Source organism: Callithrix jacchus, chromosome 7 (assembly GCF_049354715.1).
Source record: "Callithrix jacchus isolate 240 chromosome 7, calJac240_pri, whole genome shotgun sequence".
Taxonomy (NCBI): domain Eukaryota; kingdom Metazoa; phylum Chordata; class Mammalia; order Primates; family Cebidae; genus Callithrix; species Callithrix jacchus.
The window spans coordinates 70,593,294-70,614,253 of record NC_133508.1 but is presented as its reverse complement, the minus strand read 5'-3'; the positions used below and the strand labels follow the sequence as shown (position 1 = coordinate 70,614,253).

The 20,960-nt window shown below is 41.4% G+C and overlaps 1 protein-coding gene across 14 annotated transcripts in view; it reads left to right on the top strand.

The window, feature by feature from the left end:
• CSMD2 (CUB and Sushi multiple domains 2) overlaps positions 1–20,960 on the top strand; it is a 637,686-nt gene that overhangs the window by 118,218 nt on the left and 498,508 nt on the right. For all 14 annotated transcript variants that reach the window (XM_078331131.1, XM_078331136.1, XM_078331130.1 and 11 more), the window contains one exon: positions 19,092–19,204. In XM_078331131.1, the coding sequence (XP_078187257.1) occupies positions 19,092–19,204 (113 nt within the window). The remainder of the gene's footprint in view (positions 1–19,091; positions 19,205–20,960) is intronic.

Sequence of the window (20,960 nt, the reverse complement as noted above, 5' to 3'; positions counted from 1 at the left end):
TTTGAGCTAATAGTTTGTGTGTCCAGCAGATATTAAGTGCCACTATTTCCTTTGAAAGTTTAAAATATTCCAGGGTACCCTTGTAATTCTTGTAAACTCACTGCAATGCCCTGGGGCATCTTGGTGCACCGTTTGGGAACCATGGTGCTACTTTGTATTTAGCATTTCCCCAAATTACTTATTTTTTTCAGGCAAACCGCTAAATCACACTGGATAGTATTGTGTGCAACATGGTTTGGGAACTGTTTAGGTAGAGCACATCAGGAGGGCTCCCTGCTGCAGAAGGAGAAGCCTCAGTCCAATGGGAAACACCCCTGGGTTTTGAAAGAGTAGCATGCTTAGAGGATCTGCATTCTGAACACCTTGCTTCTCCCCTAATTTTAGACCTCAGCAGGTAGGTCTGCTATGACTCCAGATCTTGCTTCTAAAGAGAGTACACATCCTAGAAAGTATACTGTATATGGAGATTTGGAGGCCTAGCTTTGTTCCCATTTAGTCATACTTAAGACAGATATCCTGGCCTCCAAAAATAAATGCACATGTGCAGCTGAAAGCAGAGGTGTGCAGAGCCAGTAGATGTTTTCTGGAGAGGGGGACATTTTAGACAAGATCCTTTGGATGTAAGTTGTTTTTTCTTGTTTTTGTTTTTGTTTTTCCAGTGGGTATGTAGCTAATGCAAGACGGCCCTCAGAAATGGGAGTTTATTATAAGGATCTCCAGGTCTTGAGACAGCACTATAAGCATCTCTTTAGACTTTCTCTTATTCTGGGTTTCAGGATCTTGAAGACTCAAAGTGTCAGTGGTCTTGTAGCCAACATAGCTACAGTCTCAGCTCCATGATCTGCCTTCTCTGGGCGTATTCTTTCCCAAAGAGAGTTCCACAGAACCGCAGCCCACAAGATGCTTTAAGAATAAAGGGGTCTATGATATATATACAGAAAGGCACAAAAAGCCTAGATTTTCCAAGTTTCCGAAGCTCTTGATGAAATGCAAAGGGGAATTACCAGAGAAAATGTGTGTGTGTGTGTGTGTGTGTGTGTGTGTGTGTGTGTGTGTAGTATGTGATTATGACTAATGTCCATCAATTACCTGCAAATTACCAGATGATGCCTGTAATGATAGTTCTGTTTTTAGCTTAATGGTTTATGTATCTAACTAGTGGCTGCTGTCTGGAGTAGGGCTGTTGGCAAATCAAAACACTATTTGCCAAGCCTGTCAATGTGACAAATGTTGCTTACATTTACTGTTTTATTCCCAAGGTCAATTGGCATGTCTTTTTTCATATCACTATTTGACATGCTAACAGCCTTAAATGAAAACCATTCAATAAAGGCCCAATTTGCTATATTACTATTTATTCCTGGGTAATTCTATATTAGTTGGGCCCTTTAAGATTGCAAAGAAGAGACATGAGTAGATCACCCTTGGAAGTGGAGGCTTATTCACATAGCTCTCCAAATCTTGGGGCGGCTCAGACCTTTGGTCACTCTGGGTTTCAGAACTTTTAGGACAGGGTCAGCAGCCTCCTGGCTGATGTAACAGCAGCCTCAGCTCCATAACCTGCCTTCTCTGGGCATATTGTTTCCCAGAGAGGGTTCCACAGAACCCCAGCCCACAGGATGCTTTAAAAAGAAAAGGGGCTATAATCTAATGGGTTTCGGATCTGTTTGTTACATAATCTATTCCAGCCTTGGAAGTTTACATTGACATAGCTTGTTAAAAGTCCTCCTACACATTTTAAATTTTTTATTGCATTTTAGGTTTTGGGGTACATGTGCAGAACATGCAAGACAGTTGCATAGGTACACACATGGCAGTGTGTTTTGCTTCCTTTCTCCCCTTCACCCACATTTGGAATTTCTCCCCAGGCTATCCCTCCCCAGCTCCCCCCCCTCACTGGCCCTCCCCTTTTCCCCCCAATAGACCCCAGTGTTTAGTACTCCCCTCCCTGTGTCCATGTGTTCTCATTTTTCATCACCCGCCTATGAGTGAGAATATGCGGTACTTCATTTTCTGTTCTTGTGTCAGTTTGCTGAGAATGATGTTCTCCAGATTCATCCATGTCCCTACAAACGACACAAACTCATCATTTCTGATTGCTGCATAATATTCCATGGTGTATATGTGCCACATTTTCCCTGTCCAGTCTATCATTGATGGGCATTTGGGTTGGTTCCAGGTCTAAGCTATTGTAAACAGTGGTACAATGAACATTCGTGTGCATGTGTCCTTATAGTAGAACGATTTATAGTCCTTTGGATATATACCCAGTAATGGGATTGCTGGGTCAAGAGGAATTTCTATTTCTAAGGCCTTGAGGAATCGCCACACTATCTTCCACAATGGTTGAACTAATTTCCACTCCCACCAACAGTGTAAAAGTGTTCCTTTTTCTCCACATCCTCTCCAGCATCTGTTGTCTCCAGATTTTTTAATGATCGCCATTCTAACTAGCGTGAGATGGTATCTCAATGTGGTTTTGATTTGCATCTCTCTGATGACCAGTGATGATGAGCATTTTTTCATATGATTGTTGGCCTCATATATGTCTTCTTTTGTAAAGTGTCTGTTCATATCCTTTGCCCATTTTTGAATGGGCTTGTTTGGTTTTTTCCTGTAAATCTGTTTGAGTTCTTTGTAAATTTGGGATATCAGCCCTTTGTCAGATGGGTAAACTGCAAAAAATTTTTCCCATTCTGTTGGTTCCCGATTCACTCTAGTGACTGTTTCTTTTGCCGTGCAGAAGCTGTGGAGTTTGATTAGGTCCCATTTGTCTATTTTGGCTTTTGTTGCCAATGCTTTTGGTGTTTTGTTCATGAAGTCCTTGCCTACTCCTATGTCCTGGATGGTTTTGCCTAGATTTCCTTCTAGGGTTTTTATGGTGCCAGGTCTCATGTTTAAGTCTTTAATCCATCTGGAGTTAATTTTAGTGTAAGGTGTCAGGAAGGGGTCCAGTTTCTGCTTTCTGCACATGGCTAGCCAGTTTTCCCAACACCATTTGTTAAACAGGGAATCATTTCCCCATTGCTTGTTTTTGTCAGGTTTATCAAAGATTGTATGGTTGTAGATATGTTGTGTTGCCTCCGATGCCTCTGTTTTGTTCCATTGGTCTATATCTCTGTTTTGGTACCAGTGCCATGCTGTTTTGATTACTGTAGCCTTGTAGTATAGTTTGAAATCCGGTAGTGTGATGCCCCCCACTGTGTTCTTTTTGCTTAGAATTGACTTGGCTATGCGGGCTCTCTTTTGGTTCCATATGAAGTTCATGGTGGTTTTTTCCAGTTCTGTGAAGAAAGTCAATGGTAGCTTGATGGGGATAGCATTGATTCTGTAAATTACTTTGGGCAGTATAGTCATTTTCATGATATTAATTCTTCCTAACCATGAACATGGAATGTTTCTCCATCTGTTTGTGTCCTCTCTGATTTCGTTGAGCAGTGGTTTGTAGTTTTCCTTGAAGAGGTCCGTATGTTCCTTGTGAGTTGTATTCCTAGGTATTTTATTCTCTTTGTAGCAATTGTGCATGGCAGTTCATTCCTGATTTTGCTCTCTTTAAGTCTGTTATTGGTGTATAGGAATGCTTCTGATTTTTGCGTATTGATTTTATATCCTGAGACTTTGCTGAAGTTGCTTATCAGTTTCAGGAGTTTTTGGGCTGAGGCGATGGGGTCTTCTAGGTATACTATCATGTCGACTGCAAATAGTGACAATTTGGACTCCACCTTTCCTATTTGAATACCCTTTATTTCTTTTTCTTGCCTGATTGCTCTGGCTAGAACTTCCAGTACTATATTGAATAGGAGTGGTGAAAGAGGGCATCCTTGTCTAGTGCCGGATATCAAAGGGAATGCTTCCAGTTTTTGCCCATTCAGTATGATATTGGCTGTGAGTTTGTCGTAAATAGCTTTTATTACTTTGAGATATGTTCCATCGATACCGAGTTTATTGAGGGTTTTTAGCATAAAGTGCTGTTGAATTTTGTCAAATGCCTTCTCTGAGTCAATTGAGATAATCATGTGGTTTTTGTTTTTGGTTCTGTTTATGTGGTGAATTATGTTTATAGACTTGCGTATGTTGAACCAGCCTTGCATCCCCGGGATGAATCCTACTTGATCATGATGGATAAGTTTTTTGATTTGCTGTTGCAATCGGCTTGCCAATATTTTATTGAAGATTTTTGCATCTATGTTCATCATGGATATTGGCCTGAAGTTTTCTTTTCTTGTTGGGTTTCTGCCGGGTTTTGGTATCAGGATGATGTTGGTCTCATAAAATGATTTGGGAAGGATTCCCTCTTTTTGGATTATTTGGAATAGTTTCAGAAGGAATGGTACCAGTTCCTCTTTGTGTGTCTGGTAGAATTCGGCTGTGAACCCATCTGGACCTGGGCTTTTTTTGTGTGGTAGGCTTTTAATTGCTGCCTCGACTTCTGACCTTGTTATTGGTCTATTCATAGTTTCAGCTTCCTCCTGGTTTAGGCTTGGGAGGACACAGGAGTCCAGGAATTTATCCATTTCTTCCAGGTTTACTAGTTTATGTGCATAGAGTTTGTAATATTCTCTGATTATGGTTTGAATTTTTGTGGGATCTGTGGTGATTTCCCCTTTATCATTTTTTATTGCATCTATTTGGTTGTTCTCTCTTTTTTATCAATCCGGCTAGTGGTCTGTCTATTTTGTTGATCTTTTCAAAAAACCAGATCTTGGATTTATTGATTTTCTGAAGGGTTTTTTTGTGTCTCTATCTCCTTCAGTTCAGCTCTGATCTTAGTTATTTCTTGTCTTCTGCTAGGTTTTGAGTTTTTTTGATCTTGCTCCTCTAGCTCTTTCAATTTTGACGATAGGGTGTCAATTTTGGATCTCTCCATTCTCCTCATATGGGCACTTATTGCTATATATTTTCCTCTAGAGACTGCTTTAAATGTGTCCCAGAGATTCTGGCATGCTATGTCTTCATTCTCATTGGTTTCGAAGAACTTCTTTATTTCTGCCTTCATTTCATTGTTTATCCAGTCAACATTCAAGAGCCAGTTGTTCAGTTTCCATGAAGCTGCGCGGTTCTGGGTTTGTTTCTGAATTCTGAGTTCTAACTTGATTTCACTATGGTCTGAGAGACTGTTTGTTATGATTCCAGTTGTTTTGCATTTGCTGAGGAGTGCTTTACTTCCAATTATGTGGTCAATTTTAGAGTAGGTGTGATGTGGTGCTGAGAAGAATGTATATTCTCTGGATTTGGGGTGGAGAGTTTGTAAATGTCTATCAGGTTTGCTTGCTCCAGGTCTGAGTTCAAGCGCTGGATATCCTTGTTGATTTTCTGTCTGGTTGATCTGTCTAATATTGACAGTGGAGTGTTAAAGTCTCCCACTATTATTGTGTGGGAGTCTAAGTCTCTTTGTAAGTCATTAAGAACTTGCCTTCTGTATCTGGGTGCTCCGGTATTGGGTCCATATATGTTTAGTATCATTAGCTCTTCTTGTTGTACCAATCCTTTTACCATTATGTAATGGCCTTTTTTGTCTCTTTTGATCTTTGTTGCTTTAAAGTCTATTTTATCAGAGATGAGAATTGCAACTCCTGCTTTTTTTGCTCTCCATTTGCTTGGTAAATCTTCCTCCATCCCTTTATTTTGAGCCTTTGTGTATCCTTGCATGTGAGATGGGTTTCCTGGATACAGCACACTGATTGGTTTTGGATTTTTATCCAATTTGCCAGTCTGTGTCTTTTGATTGGTGCATTTAGTCCATTTACATTTAGGGTTAATATTGTTATGTGTGAATTTGATACTGCCATTTTGATGCTAGCTGGCTGTTTTGCCCGTTAGTTGTTGTAGATTCTTCATTATGTTGATGCTCTTTAGCATTTAGTGTGATTTTGGAATGGCTGGTACTGGTTGTTCCTTTCTATGCATAGTGCCTCTTTCAAGAGCTCTTGTAAAGCAGGCCTGGTGGTGACAAACTCTCTGAGTACTTGCTTGTGCACAAAGGATTTTATTTTTCCTTCACTTCTGAAGCTCAGTTTGGCTGGATATGAAATTCTGGGTTGAAAGTTCTTTTCTTTAAGGATGTTGAATATCCGCCCCCACTCTCTTCTGGCTTGTAGTGTTTCTGCCGAGAGATCTGCTGTGAGTCTGATGGGCTTCCCTTTGTGGGTGAGCCGACCTTTCTCTCTGGCTGCCCTTAGTATTTTCTCCTTTATTTCAACCTTGTTGAATCTGACAATTATGTGCCTTGGGGTTGCTCTTCTTGTGGAATATCTTTGTGGTGTTCTCTGTATTTCCTGCATTTGAGTGTTGGCCTGTCTTGCTGGGTGGGGGAAATTTTCCTGGATAATGTCCTGAAGAGTATTTTCCAGCTTGGATTCATTCTCTTCATCACATTCTGGTACACCTATCAAATGTAGGTTAGGTCTCTTCACATAGTCCCACATTTCTTGGAGACTTTGTTCATTCCTTTTTGTGCTTTTTTCTCTGATCTTCATTTCTCATTTTATTTCATTAAGTTGATCTTCGACTTCTGATATTCTTTCTTCTGCTTGGTCAATTCGGCTGTTGAAACTTGTGCATGCTTCGCGAAGTTCTCATATTGTTTTTCAGCTCCTTTAATTCATATTCCTCTCTATGTTATCCATTCTTGTTATCATTTCCTCGAATCTTTTTTCAAATCTTTTTTCAAGGTTCTTAGTTTCTTTGCATTGATTTAAAACATGTTCTTTTAGCTCACAAAAATTTCTCATTATCCACCTTCTGAAGTCTAATTCCGTCATTTTGTCACAGTCATTCTCCATCCAGCTTTGTTCCCTTGCTGGTGAGGAGTTTTGGTCCTTTCTAGGAGGCGAGGTGTTCTGGTTTCGGGTGTTTTCCTCCTTTTTGCACTAGTTTCTTCCCATCTTTGTTGATTTATCCACCTGTCGTCTGTGTAGTTGCTGACTTTTCAATTGGGTCTCTGAGTGGATGCCCATATTGTTGATGATGAAGTATTTCCGTTACTTGGTTTTCCTTCTACCAGTCTAGCCCCTCCACTGTACTACTGCTGAGGTCCACTCCAGGCCCTGCTTGTCTGGGGTGCACCTAAAGCAGCTGCGGAACAGTGAGGGATGCTACCAGTTTCTTTTTCTGCTATCTTTGTCCCAGAATGATGCCTGCCAAATGTCAGTCTTTTGGATATAGAGGGGTCAGGGAGCTGCTTGAGGAGACAGTCTGAACTTTATAGGAGCTCAAGTGCTGAGCTGTGAGCTTTGTTGTTCATTCAGGGCTGTTAGGCTGCTACATTTAATTCTGCTGCAGCTGAACTCATAAAAAGAAAACCCTTTTTCTCTCAGATGCTCTGTCTCGGGGGGGTTGGGGCTTTCTTTGTGAGTGTCCGTTGTGCTGTCCTGCCCAGCTAGGAGGCAGTCTAGTCACTATTTGCCTGCCAAGGCTCCGCCCTGCTGGTATGAGGTTTGCCCTGTTGCTGCAGGCTCTGCCCTGTTGCTGCGGTCTCCGCCCTGCTGCCACGGGCTACACCCTTCGGCGGAGTCTCTCTGTTGTAACAGGTTGCCTTAGCAACGGCAGGCTGCGTCAGCAATGGGCGTGTACCTCAGTAGGGGTGGATTGCCTCGGTAATGGCGGACGCCCCTCCCCCACCGAGCTGCACCGTCCTGGGTTCATCTGTGCCCTCAGGGAACCTCTCCACCCGGAGCATTTGGAATCGCCGTTTTATTTGTCCCACTGCGCTACCCCAAACACTGTTTACCTGGAATCTCCTGGCCTGGCTCACTGTCCAAGTCCCGTTCAGTCTCAAGTTCAGCCCTCTCAAGTCTCAGATTGCTGGTTCAACAGGGCACCCGGACCAGTGCGCTTTGTGCGGAGCGCTGTGTAGCGCTGCTGCGCTACAGTGCCGGCCACCAGGTGCATCGGCTGCTGGCTGCACCAGCCAAAACCTCTTCCTGGCATCCCGCAACTCTTTTATACCTGGGAATTTCCTCGTTCTGTGGGCAACAAAGATCCATCTGGAAATGTGGCCCTGACTCACCCTCTCCGCGCATTCACGAAGAGCTTCCCACATTTTATTTTTTATTTGTTTTCTGAAAAATTTTTGCTTTGTTTAACCCAGCATTTCCCAATTCTGTGTAACTGATGAACAGTCTAGAAACATGCTTTGAAAAATAACCTAGTTTTGGTACTTTCCAGAAAAAATCTGATTGTATTTATTCGTCACCCTCTGTGTTGGGGGGAGAGTCCACATCACCACCCCCATGATTTATTAGGACTCATAGGATTCAGGATATATTTGTACCCATGGCTATGATTTATTATGGTGAAAGGATACAGAGTAAAATGATCAAAGGGAAAAGGTGCATGCTGGGGCGACGCCTGGGAGAAACCAGGCATAAGCCTCCAAGAGTTCTCTTCTGGCAAAGCCACACAGGTCATGCTTCAAACCCCTGGCAATTAATTGTGACAACACATATGAAATAATGCCAACCAGGAAAGCTCAGTAGAGACACATTGCCCAGTGTTTTCCCACAGAGGTGATTACCTAGGCCCTCTTCTTGACACATACCAAAACTCTAGGCTCCCAGATGGAAAGCAGGTATTCAGCATAAACTATAATGCTTATATAAATTGTTTAGACCTCTCTTGAAATTACTGGAAATGGAGGTAACTGTCCTGAAATTCCTGGTTCCCAGATGCCAGACAGGGCTTACGCTTGTAAGCTGGCCTTCCAAAGGATAACAGGCCTTTTCTTTCTGCTTTCTCATAGTAAAACCTTCATTTATTCATTCCATATTGCACTAGTGATGTAGTGAAAAGACTATAGATAGTCTTTGCCTCCAGGAGACTTACCATCAAGAAGGAAAGACAGATATATCACAATTCAATAAGAAAATTGATTCATGATAATTGGAATGAATATTACAAAGTAGAAGTACTCTGCTCTCTAAGGACATTTATCATGGATCCGTAAACTCTTTCTCAGAGGAACTGAAGCTGAACCTGAGACCTGAAAAGCTAATGCAGGGTTGCAGGGGAAGGTAAAGTGGAGGAGGCCTGGGTGGCTAAGGCAGACATCTGGGCACAGAGCCCTAGGGGCAGCATGTGCAAAGGCCCTGAGATGGAAAGAGATGTGGCACCTTCAAGGACAGTGTAAGAAGCCAGTGCAGGTGGAGGGGAAAGACCAAAGGAGAGAGAGCCATGAGCTGAGGTAGAAAGAAAGGCAGGCCAGGTAGTACAAGGCAAAGCCTCAGGCCATGTTACCCAAGGGGCCGTCCATCTTCATCATTCCCGATTACTATGTCCTTCGAGCTGATCCAGATCTCTTATTTCACTTGAGGCCTAGAGAACCAGCCCAAGCAACACTCACTCAAGGACGACTCAGAGCTCTGCCTCTATCCTCAGAAAGTTGTGGAAAGTGGGGGTTTATCACATGGTTCTCCAGATCTTGAGGCAGCACAGAGACTATCTTAAAGAGCCCAACTAGTATAGAATTATCCAGGAAAAAATAGTAATAGAGCAAACTGGGCTTTTATTGAAAGGCTGTTCTCATTTAAGGCTGTTAGCAGATCAAACAGTGATATGAAAAAAGACATGCCAATTTGACCTTGGGAATAAAAGAATAAATGTAAGCAACATTTGTCACACTGACAGGTTTAGCAAATAGTTTTGATTTGCCAGCAGCCCTACTCCAGACAGTTCCAGAAAGTTCCATGTGCCTGGAAGACATTTGGACAAAGCCTAATTCTTCCATCTTTCCCTGTCTCCTCTGTTTTTCTATCAAGCAGGAATCAAGATTTGCATTTGCTCCAGTAATGGGGTCACCCTAATGTACTAATAGACTCCGGAATTCCAGGTTGGAGTTTGTTGAGATTAGAGTTTCATTATCACCTTTCTCATTGGTTCTCTGACTGGCAGAAGCAAAGCCATGTCCCTAATGAGCTTAGTCCAAGATTCATCTGGTATGTTTCTCCCCCTCTCTGAGGATCAGCATCTGAGACCTGTTAGCACTCAGCAAATATTTGCAGGATTAAAATTGGATTGAACTTGTGAAGTGGCACATTCATACCTTTGGTAGATGCGAATGCCAGTGTTCTTCTGTACATAGAGCCCAAGTATGTCTCTCTGGAGCCTCTGCCCTGTGGTTCTCCTTCCTTGCCAAGCATTTCATGAGGACGTTGGTGCATCAAGCATGGCCTTCAGGGATGTGGAAACAGTTCTCATTCTCCCCTTTTCCAACTCTGTTGGACCCCCGACTAGACATGCCCACTTTATTCAACTGTTCCTTACCCAACAGGGTGAGGGGTCTTTTAGGGTCTCCTTGCTGCAAGCCTGGCACCTCAAAGCCAAGAGACCCCAGCCTGAGGAAGTGAGTAGTTGGTCAATGTGAGAGCCTTGAAGTTCTCAAACATGGGCACTAACTCCTGGAGTAAGAAGAGCTTTTGTTTCCATGGGTAGGAATTTGCAAACACTTCACTTGAGTGGAAGAAATGTCATATCCCTCCATTAAAAACAGTTTGACTTTGAATCCTGTGCATAAAGGGGAAGAATTTCACTTCAGCTGTTATTGGGATTCTCCCAAGCGAGGTCTTACATAGACCCCTCATTCCAGGAAGACACTCAGGTCTCAGTCCACACTGGCCAATTGTTGATGTGCTCAAGGCCTTAGTGACACCTGAAGGCAGGAAGCTCAGTCATATCCAAGCCAAATTCTGAGGGAGGAGTTCAAGTCCTTCTGCTTAGAAGGGGAGTCCCTTTGTGTACAGTTCAGCACTTTCTTCTGTCCCCTCTTCCTTATTTAAGTAAATAAATAAATGCTCCCTTTATTTTTGAGGCAGTCTCATTCTGTCACCCAAGCTGGAATGCAGTTACATGATCATAGCTCACCTGCAGCCTCACACTCCTAGGCTCAAGCAATCCTTCTGCCTCAGCTTCCTGAGTAGCTGGGACTACAGGCATGCACCATGATGCCCAACTATACTTAAAAGGTTTTGGAGAGACAGGATCTGACTATATTGACCAGTTTGGTCTCAAACTTCTGGCCTCAAGCAGTCCTCCCACCTTGGCCTCTCAAAGTCTTGGGATTATAGGCACAAGCTACTGCACACAGCCTAATACCCTCTTTAAAATAAAAGCTCCCACCCTTTTATTTTTCCTTGGATGATTAGGAAGAGAAGGAGGTGTTCAAAGCAGTCTGCTTTGTCCTTTTATCTCGCCTCATTTCACAGTATGTAGGGGATTTGCCACATCAGTAAGTGTTACTTAGTCCACGTCTAGATGTCTCTCCCTCCTGTGGTCCATACTGCAAGCATCAGAGTTACCTAAGACTCTGTATGGCTGCTTCTAGATAAACACTGAGTAATCTGCCACTCATTCATTCATTCATTCATTCATCCATCCATCCATTCATTGAGAAATACACACACACGGTAAACAACACAAACACAGCCATGGCTCTCATGGAACTTTCATCTAGTCAGGGAGACTTTAATGAAAACTACTTACCCTAATAAGCATCTAATTAGGAATTATGGTAAGTGCTAGTAAAGAAAAGAAGAAACAAGATATCAGTCAGGATAGGTCAAGTAACACTGTATGTACTAATCACGGTTTTTTAATTGTCTGTATTTTCTGATGCTTTGCCATCTTGGGGCTTTGTTGACCTAAAATAGCAAACCGCTCTCCCAGAAGTATGCCTTCTGTATGCTAACCAATTATCCCAGTTGGGTAGAGCACAACTAAGTCCTTTATTATTATTATTTTAAATTTAAGTTTAATTTTTTTTTTTGAGTCAGGATCTCGTTTGTGTGTGTGTGTGTTTTCTTTTTTTTTTTTTTTTGCCCAGCCTGGAGCACAGTAATGTGATCACAGGTCACTGTAGCCTCGAACACCTAGGCTCAAGTGATCCTCCCACTTCAGCCTCCTGAGTACTGGGACCACAAGTTTAGCTGAGTAGCCACCATACTCAGACTATGTTGTGCAGACTGGTCTGGAACTCCTGAGCTCAAGTGATTCTCCCGCCTTGGCCTCCCCAGGTGCCAAGATTACAGGCCTGAGCTACCATGCCTGGCCTCTACCTCCTTTATTGAGATATCATTGTTTATCTACTATCTCCCTGCCTTAATTACCCACGGCCAGACATCAGACAACTAAGGATGGTCCACACACTGTGGTACCCTCTGAAATTATTTAAAGTAGGCAATCCTAAACCTGCTCTGCTGCTTACCTGATCTTGCCCATTCCTTCTTGGGAAGACCACAATAAAGGCTCTTGCCCACATTTTCCCAGGCTCCTTCTGCCTTGTCACTGACCCTGGAGCTTCCCACATGCTTGTGGCCCTGCATGGCATAGTATGCCCCTTCCTCTAGGAAACTGTGGATATCTTTTCAGTGGTAATGTCTTTTGATCAGTTGGCCTCACCATACCTGAATGCTAATAACAAAACTTACAATTGAAAACATAGTGGCAGCAAACAACCCTCAAATTGAAACAGCTTAACTCACCAAAAGTTTCTTTCTTGCTCATGCTGCAGATTCAAAAAAGGTTTGCAGGGCCTCTTTGCTTAGGGGAGTTGCTCAGAGACCATGGCTGACAGAGGCCAAGGATCACTGACCTTGAATAAGGGGAAGGGAGTTCAGCAAAAGGTACACAGGCTGTTCAAGCCTCCCTCCTGGCAACAGTGACCTTCACTGCTACCCACATCTCCCTGGCCACGCTGGTGTTGTGGTCAGGCCTGACCTCAGCAGGGATGGGAGTTGCTGTTCTACTGTGTCTAGAAGGAAAGCTGGAAATGTAAGGTGAACCATACCAGTGATTTTCACTGGGACCTATGAGGATGCAGAATAGACTGGTCTGGGATGTCAGGAATCCATCTTTCTAGAAGTAATGTTGAGACACTTGTGATAAGATTTGAATGATGAGAAAGAGTTACTTAAACAAATCCTAAGAGTTAGAAAGTGTTCTAAATAGGAGATAGTGTAAATAGAACCAGATAAAAGTGCAAAGACCCTGAAGATGGGGCATGGCAAATTGAAGGAACTTTTAAAGTCCATTTTATTATTGATTTCAAATTCCCAACAGGAAATTCATGCCCTTATTGCCTGCACTTTGGGCTGACCAATTCCCTTGCCCTTGGGATGGCCTTGACCAAAGAAGACTGGGGAGGGTGGAGAGTCAGGCAGGAAGACAGAGCAGAGAATCTGTCAGAACCAAGCCATGCAGGCTTTCTGAACCTCGTTTGGGATTCTGGCTTTAGTCCTAAGAACAGTGGGAGGCTGTGGATAGATTCCGAGCTGAGAAATGAGGAATATATGGGGTCCTGGCCATCCTGTTTTCAAAACTCTGAGTTACTTTTGGAAGGAAGGCAAAAACAAAGAAAAGGCTCTGGAGGAAATGGAAGACAATAAGGCTGATATAAAGCAGAAGATGAGAATTGTTTTACATGCTTGGCTGTGCCACCCGTTTGCAAAATGCTGTTCTCTGCACATTTTAGAGTCCTCAGGGAGGATAACCAATAGCAACAGGAGCCTCTAGCCTTCATTGCCCATCATTTTACCACATTTCTCTACTAACTCTGGATCCCACTATTGAAGGATACCTCACTCCTTTCAATATGGTATTTAATCTTGTCAGATAAAAGATGGGAAAGTCTGAAAGTTTTATTTGCCCATTCTGTCATGCAACACCATAGCTCCTCCTGACTGGAGGGTCATTAGCATGTCTAAAATCCATCTCGAAGATGAGTGGGTGGGGGAGTGATGATTCAGATATCCTGCTGAGGAGATTCAATTTCCCATCCCCTCCCCCAGCCATATCTAGCACCTTTAAGGAATCCTCCCTGCCAGAATTTATCTACCAACCCTGGGAAGAAGCAGAGCAGTGGTAAATATCTGATTAGAGAAAATGCTTAGTAAGCTGCAATTCCATATATTGTAAGTAATAAAAACTGTAATTGTTTGTTGACAGTGTACATTAGCTATTCACAGCTTATGTCAATGTTGTACCAAGAAACTAGGGTCTAGGAATCTTTAATTGCGATGCAAAGATATCCTGGAACTAAGTTGGGGAATAAAATCAACAATTTCTACTTAGTGAGAGGAATATCATTCTCAGAAAGGACTTCATGAGAGAAGCCCTAGTAAGATTTGAGATTCCTCCATGAGGCTTTATATTGTTGAAGGAAAGGATGGTCCCTAGGCTGAGTGTCTGGGAGGGGCACCCAAGGACATAATTCTAGTAGACATGGGTGAAGGACAAGTTGCACCTGCTGTGAATTGGGCCTGCTTGGAGGTAGAGGTAACCAGAGCTGGCTAGGATGGAGTCTGGGGAACCAGATATAGATCTGGCCTCACTGGGGCCAATTTACTATTTTAATTCATAGGGTCCAATGGGATGATGCCAGTCTGTAAACAGATTTGAATATTTGAGGGGAGAGAAAGGGCAGTGGTGCATGGGCAAGTCAATAGGAAGCCAAGGAATAGGCTAGTGGGGGCCCTGTGTTCTGAGTTCTGGTTCTGATAGTCAGCACAGCTGCAGTCAATGTGTTGGTGGGGGCTGGGAGGGTGCAATATGGGTTGGAGTAGACAGGAAGCAGTTGGAGTGAGGTGCCTGGAAAAGACCAAGCTCAAAGCCCAATCCAGAGAGACTGAGTGTAGGTCTGATCTAATGCAGAACTGGGGTACTGCCCAACAGCAATATAACAGGAGCCATAGATATAATATTTGAAATTTTTAATTTTTTGTTGGTAAAGGCTGTTTTATTAGGGAAATTTACAGACAGAAGCATGGTCTTGGGTATCCACAAGGCAGGTAGATCTCTGCATTGTTACTCCACAAACCCAGGGCTTATGTACCATAGGGAAAGAGTGTATGTGTCCAGCAAAACAATGAAAGGCAGCCTCCAGAACAGGCTATATATATATATATAACCTGTAATTTGTGTGATAACATCGTGATTGACATGTTCTTACACTAAAAACAATAAATAGAATAGGAATCAGGAGGCATTCTCAAGACTGGGGCTAATCAGAAGTCAATATGGTAGATTTCCTTTCATAAGACTTTTTATTTTGAAATAATAATAGATTCACAGGAGAGGTCCCATGTACCCTTCTCCCAGTTTCCTCCAGTAATTACATCTTATGTAACTATAGCCTGCTCTCAAAACCAGGAAATTGCCATTGGTGCAATGTGTATGTATAATTGTCGTCTTATCACATGCAGATTCCTAACCATGACTGCAATCAAGATACAGAATGATTCCATCACCCAAAGATCTCCCTTATACTACCTGTTTATGGTCATATCCACTTCCCTTCCTCTTACCATCCCTAATCCCTGGCAACCACTAATCTGTTTTTCATCTCTTTACTTTTGTCATCTCAAGAATATTATGTAAATTGAATCATATGCCATGTGATCTTTTGAGATTAGCTTTTTCCCCCCTACTTAGCTTAAAGCTTAAAGTCCACCCAAGTTGCTCTACGTATTCATAGTCCATTCCTTTTTATTGCTGAGTGGTATTCTGTGGTATGAATGTACCACAGTTTGTTTAGTCATTCATCTATTATTGTAGGACATTTTGGTTGTTTCCAGTTTCGGCTATTAGGAATAAAACTGTGATGAGCAATTATGCATAGGTTTTGGGGCATAATGGATATAAATTTCCATTTCTCTGGAGTAAATTGCTGAGTTGTATAGTTAGTGTATGTGTTTTTCTTTTCTTTTTAAGAAACTGCCAAACCATTTTCTAGAGTGGCTGCATGTTTCTGCATTTCTACCAGCATTGTATCGAGGAATCCAGTTTTTCTGCATCACCACCATCATTAGGTATTGTGACTACGGTGTTTTTATTGTAGCTGTTCTGATGGATATGTAGTAATATTTCTTCATGGTTTTAACTTGTATTTCCTGAAAAGCTAGTGATGTTGAACATCTTTTCATGTGCTTATTTGCCATACATATGTCTTGTTTGGTGAAATGTCTCTTTCATGTTTTTAGCTGATTTTCTAACTGATTTGTTGAATCCTTGCCTTGTTCTCAATCTTAAGGGAAAAGTATTCAGTCTTTCACCATTAAGGGTGATGGTAGCTACTGTTGTTGTTTTTTTTGTTTTTAGATATTCTTTATCAAGTTTGGAAAGTTACCCTCTATTTGTAGTTTTCTGAAATTTTTTTAAAATTAGAAATGGGTGTTTAAATGTGTCAAATACTTTTTCTGCATCAGTTGATGTGGTCATATGCTTATTCAACCTTTAGCCTGTTAATATGGTAGATTACACTGATTGATTTTTCAAATGTAGAACCAGCCTTGCATCTTTAGAATCAACCCCACTTGGGTATTTATGTATTGCTGAATTCTCCTTGCCAATACTTTGTTAGGGTTTTGTGTTTGTATTTATGTGAAATATTGGTCTTCATTTTTCTTTATTTGTACTGTATTTGGCTTCGTATCAGGGTAATACTGGCCTTATGAGTTTGGAAGTGTTTGTTCTTCTTTTCTGGAAGAAATTTGATTAGAATTAGTGTTAATTCTTCTTTATATGTTTGGTAGAATTCTCCAGTGAAATCATCTGGGCCTGGATATTTCTTTTTCGGAAATTTTAAAATTACCAATTCAATTTCCTTAATAGTTATACGGCTATTCAAATGATCTGTTTCATATTGGGAAACTTATGGTAGTTTGTGCTTTTCAAGTTTGTGCCCATTTTATTTAATGCATCCAATCCATGTGTATAATTTATAGTATTTCCTTATTATCCTATTGCTAAGTGCAGGATCTGTTTTCCTTAGCCCTTGCCAACTTGAGATAGGTGAAAAATCAGTCTTGGGAATTTAGTTATCACATTTTTATATTAATTAGATAGATTGTTAATTTGTATTGTATCATTTGTTCTTTTTCTCCTCGCTGTTTGCCATTTTCTTATGGATTTGTAAATATTTTTTCTAGGTTATAAATATGAATCCTCCTCCTGTCACATATTCGTAACCTTTCAGTTTGCACTTTTTTCATTTTCTTGTATAGTTTTTTTGCCACACATACATGCTTTTAATTTTCACATAGTTATTAATCAATATTTTCCTTTAAGGCCTCTGGGGTTTCATGTTGTATCCATTAGTACTGAATCAATTCAAGAGATTGAAAACCAAATCAAGCTAGTTTAAGAAAAAAGAAAGTATAGAAAGAATATTGGCTTATGTAACTGGGCATTGAAGAGATAGATCTCACTATGTGGATTAAGGATCTGAAAAACACATCATCAGGGTTCTGTTTCTCTTCTTTTGCCACTGCTCAGCTTTTATTTATATCTATGTGGCAATATCATTTTCTCTAAAACAGATAGTCTTTGTGTGATGAGAAAATGGCTGCTGGGAGTCTCAAGCTTATATTGTAGTGGTTTAAGATCCAAAAATAAAAGGCTTTCAGAGTCTGTATTATATCCTATGGAAGGACTCAGAATGACTCTGCTTGGGTGGTGTGGCCTCTTCCCTCTTCCCCATACCTGGAACAAGTCTATAAAAAACGAGGGATAGTATGCCATGATTGATCATTTACCTAGCTTTGTGGCTAGTGGGCAGGTGGAGTACCTATCAGGAATCCATGCCATGGACAGCTCCCGTGGAAGACTGACAGGCAAATAGGTACAAAGAGAGTCCTCTGCATGTCTTGCTTAGAAGGGCTTTCTCCAGCATAAGATGATTAAACAAAGTTTGTTTCCTTATAATATGTATGATTTTATTATTTTACATATACATTTTTGATGAGTGAGACTATATGAATATGGAGTGAGGTAGGGATCTTTTGCTGGATATGTTTATATTTGAAGAGAAGATGCCCTTGAAACTTATTTGGTTGCCTGCTTCATAATTTGATCATTTTTTCCTTGCTTTTTCTTGAGTCTACCTGAGTTAACATGAATCCCACAAGATTAGGATGGTCAGAAGGACAAGGGCTTCATCTAGCATGAGGCTTTTCACAGTGGCTGTTAACAAATATCTGATTTAACTCGCCTGAGCCCAATACTCATGCCTTTCAGTGGACATCCTGGGCATCAAGATTACTATGTAGCGATGGGAGGTATATAGCAACATCCAGGAAAACCACGTATATTTCAAAATACCTAAAAATGGGGACAAAGTTAGACCTTGAATTTCCTCCCAGATTCCTACCTGGATGTGGTAAGCCAGGCTGAGGCTTAGAGGGGGTTAAGGACAAAGGTGGATAGGAGACTGGCCACCTGACTACCACCTGTGTGCACAATTAGGTCCCTGTGAGGGTCACCATGCATGGATGCCCAGCGGTGGACAAGGTCTTTCCTAAATGTATTCCTAAGGGTTCAGGGGTATCTTTTTTCCTCAGAGGAATCTTTAAAAATTATTATCTTGTGCTAAAAGGATATTATTTCAGGTTCAACAATTCCTTTAGCGTCACACCTGTTTCCTTTTATTCAGTTAAATTCCAGAAAGAAAATTTAAACATTTTAATTTTAAAAGCACACACAGTTTGATTCCCTTTGTATGAAATTATTTCATTGAATATGATTCCATCTATTGATCCTGCCATTTCTTTGTATGTCAACTGTCAGGAACAATTATTTCTAGATTGTGTTGGGTTTTTATTTTTTGCTTTCTTTAAAAACTAATAGGCACTTATTTCTATAAAAGCAATAGACATTCATTTGAAAGAATAAAGTCTGTGATAAGAAGAATCCTCATTCTTCTACTTAGAGTTGGCTCTATTTCCCTTACTACATGAATAAATATTGTCTATGGCAATTGTTAGTTGTAAACTCATGGAAAATTCTACCCAGAGCCTCATAGGACCTCAGTCAGAAAGAGAAGAGAGAGGAAAAGAAATCAGAAGAGGAGAAAAGAGGAGACACAAAGGAGGCAGGCAGGCCTCCAGGTTGGGGATTAGACCATGGCTTTGGGGGAGTCACTTCCTATGTTTCTGGGGCAGAAAGCTGCTGGTTTTCATCACCTCTGCTGAGAATCACTTTGTCTTCGAACATCCTCTATGTGCCTAGATCAGCACTGTGTATCCAGCAGGCATTCAATAAATACTTTGTGGATGTGTAGTTTCCCAAGGGGACCATTCTCCCTAATCTACTTCTTTGTCTTTCAGACTCACAGGCTTTCAGCTGCCAGCCACCATTGTTAGTGTGGCCACCACCCTCTCTTTGCACCTCATCAGCGACTATGCAGTCAGTGCTCAAGGCTTCCACGCCACCTATGAAGGTAGGTGCCTTCCCATTGGCCATAGGAGCCTGAGATGTGATGTCTTAATAGCCACAAGCAGGACTACATCGCTCACAGTTGCAGTGAAGTGTTCTTCAGACTCAGAGCTTCTGCCTCTCCTAACAAGGCTGGTTACTAACCAGTAACCCAGTTACTTAAAATGTCCCTGTTGGTTCCCAGGGAACTGAGAATTGAAATTGAAGCTGTCTGCAGTAGTTTATCCTAAGGGCCTGGTAACATCTATATCTCTGTCCCCTTTAACTGGGTTTTATTGTGTTTTAATTTTTTTAATTCTGTTTTCTCTTGGGCTTCATTGTATAAGGTACCTCAGGTTGTTTTCGAAAATAAAAGAGATATAAACCCTAAGTAAAAGAAATAAAATAAGCAGTTAAAAATACCATATAGTGACTGCCGAGAGTCAGTTTGATATCATTCAGAAGAGAAACAATCGATTTTTTCTTAATAGCATGGATTAGGGGCTTTTGGTTTGCGCTATGCAAATAATTTGTACTTCTCTCAGTCTGTTTAAATATGGTGTTAGAATTCAAATTAACACTAATATCTTCAGATTATACACTATTATTATTATTAACTTTATTATGTTAGTTCAGAAGGTGATACTCTAGATTTCTGTCATTTCCCTGGGAAATTTACATCTCATTAATAGGTAATTATGCTGCTCTTGGCTAAGACCTGCACTACTATTTTGTGTTAAGATCATTAATAGGCATATTTTAAGACTGTTAATGATAATTAATAATGGTAATGACATAATACCCTAGTAAGCATGCCAGTTATCCAAAAACTTTTTTTTGCCTTTGTTTAAGACTTAAAGAATAAGTGATGCTTTCTTGAATGAAACTACAGGAATATAGAAATAGATACTCCATGTCTTGGCCAGGGGTGTAATGCATAAAGAGGACTAGTTCTACACCCTTGGCAAAAACTGCCCCTGGTGGCAGAGATATAGGGAAAATGGCTTGATGCTTTAACCTGAGCAACTGGGGGCTCCTGAGAAGGCTTCAGTTATTTTTATCTAAATGTTGCTGAGAAGTCTCCTGAGAAAGTTCTACCTGCCTTTTGCTGAGGGCTTGGACATAGCTCTATTTCACTTTAACTGAGGGTTCCTGACAAACACTGACCTGTCCTTAAAGTGAGCACTCCTGAAATAGCCTAATTTCTTTTTTAAAAATTACGCGTTCTCAGCCAGGTGTGGTGGCTCATGCTTGTAATTCCAGCACTGTGGGAGGACAAGGCAAGTGAATCACTTGAGGCCAGGAGTTCAAGACCATCCTGGGCATCATGACAAAATTCCATCTCTACTGAAAATACAAAAATTAGTTGGGTATGGTGGCACACGCCTGTAATCCCAGCTACTTAGGAGGCTGAGGCAGGAGAATTCCTTGGACCTGGGAGATGGATGTTGTCCTACTGCATTCCAGCCTGGGTGACGGAGCAAGACTCTGTCTCAAAAAACAAAAACCAAAGCAAAACAATTCCTCCCAATATCAAACCTGTGATTTTTGTCCTCCTATTTATACCTTCCCCCTGGCCCTGAATCCAAAGTAATTCTCTCCAAGTTTGAGCAACAAGCTCCTCACTAAGAGAGGCCTCTAGAGAAACATCCTAAAGTCTCTCTGGCCATTAGCTCATTCCACAATAGGTTGGCCTTGGGGACACTGACTGTATTCGGGGCCCGGACAGGGAAAAGGAGACTGGGTAAGGGACACTAGAAGAGGTGCCAGCAGAGATGCTG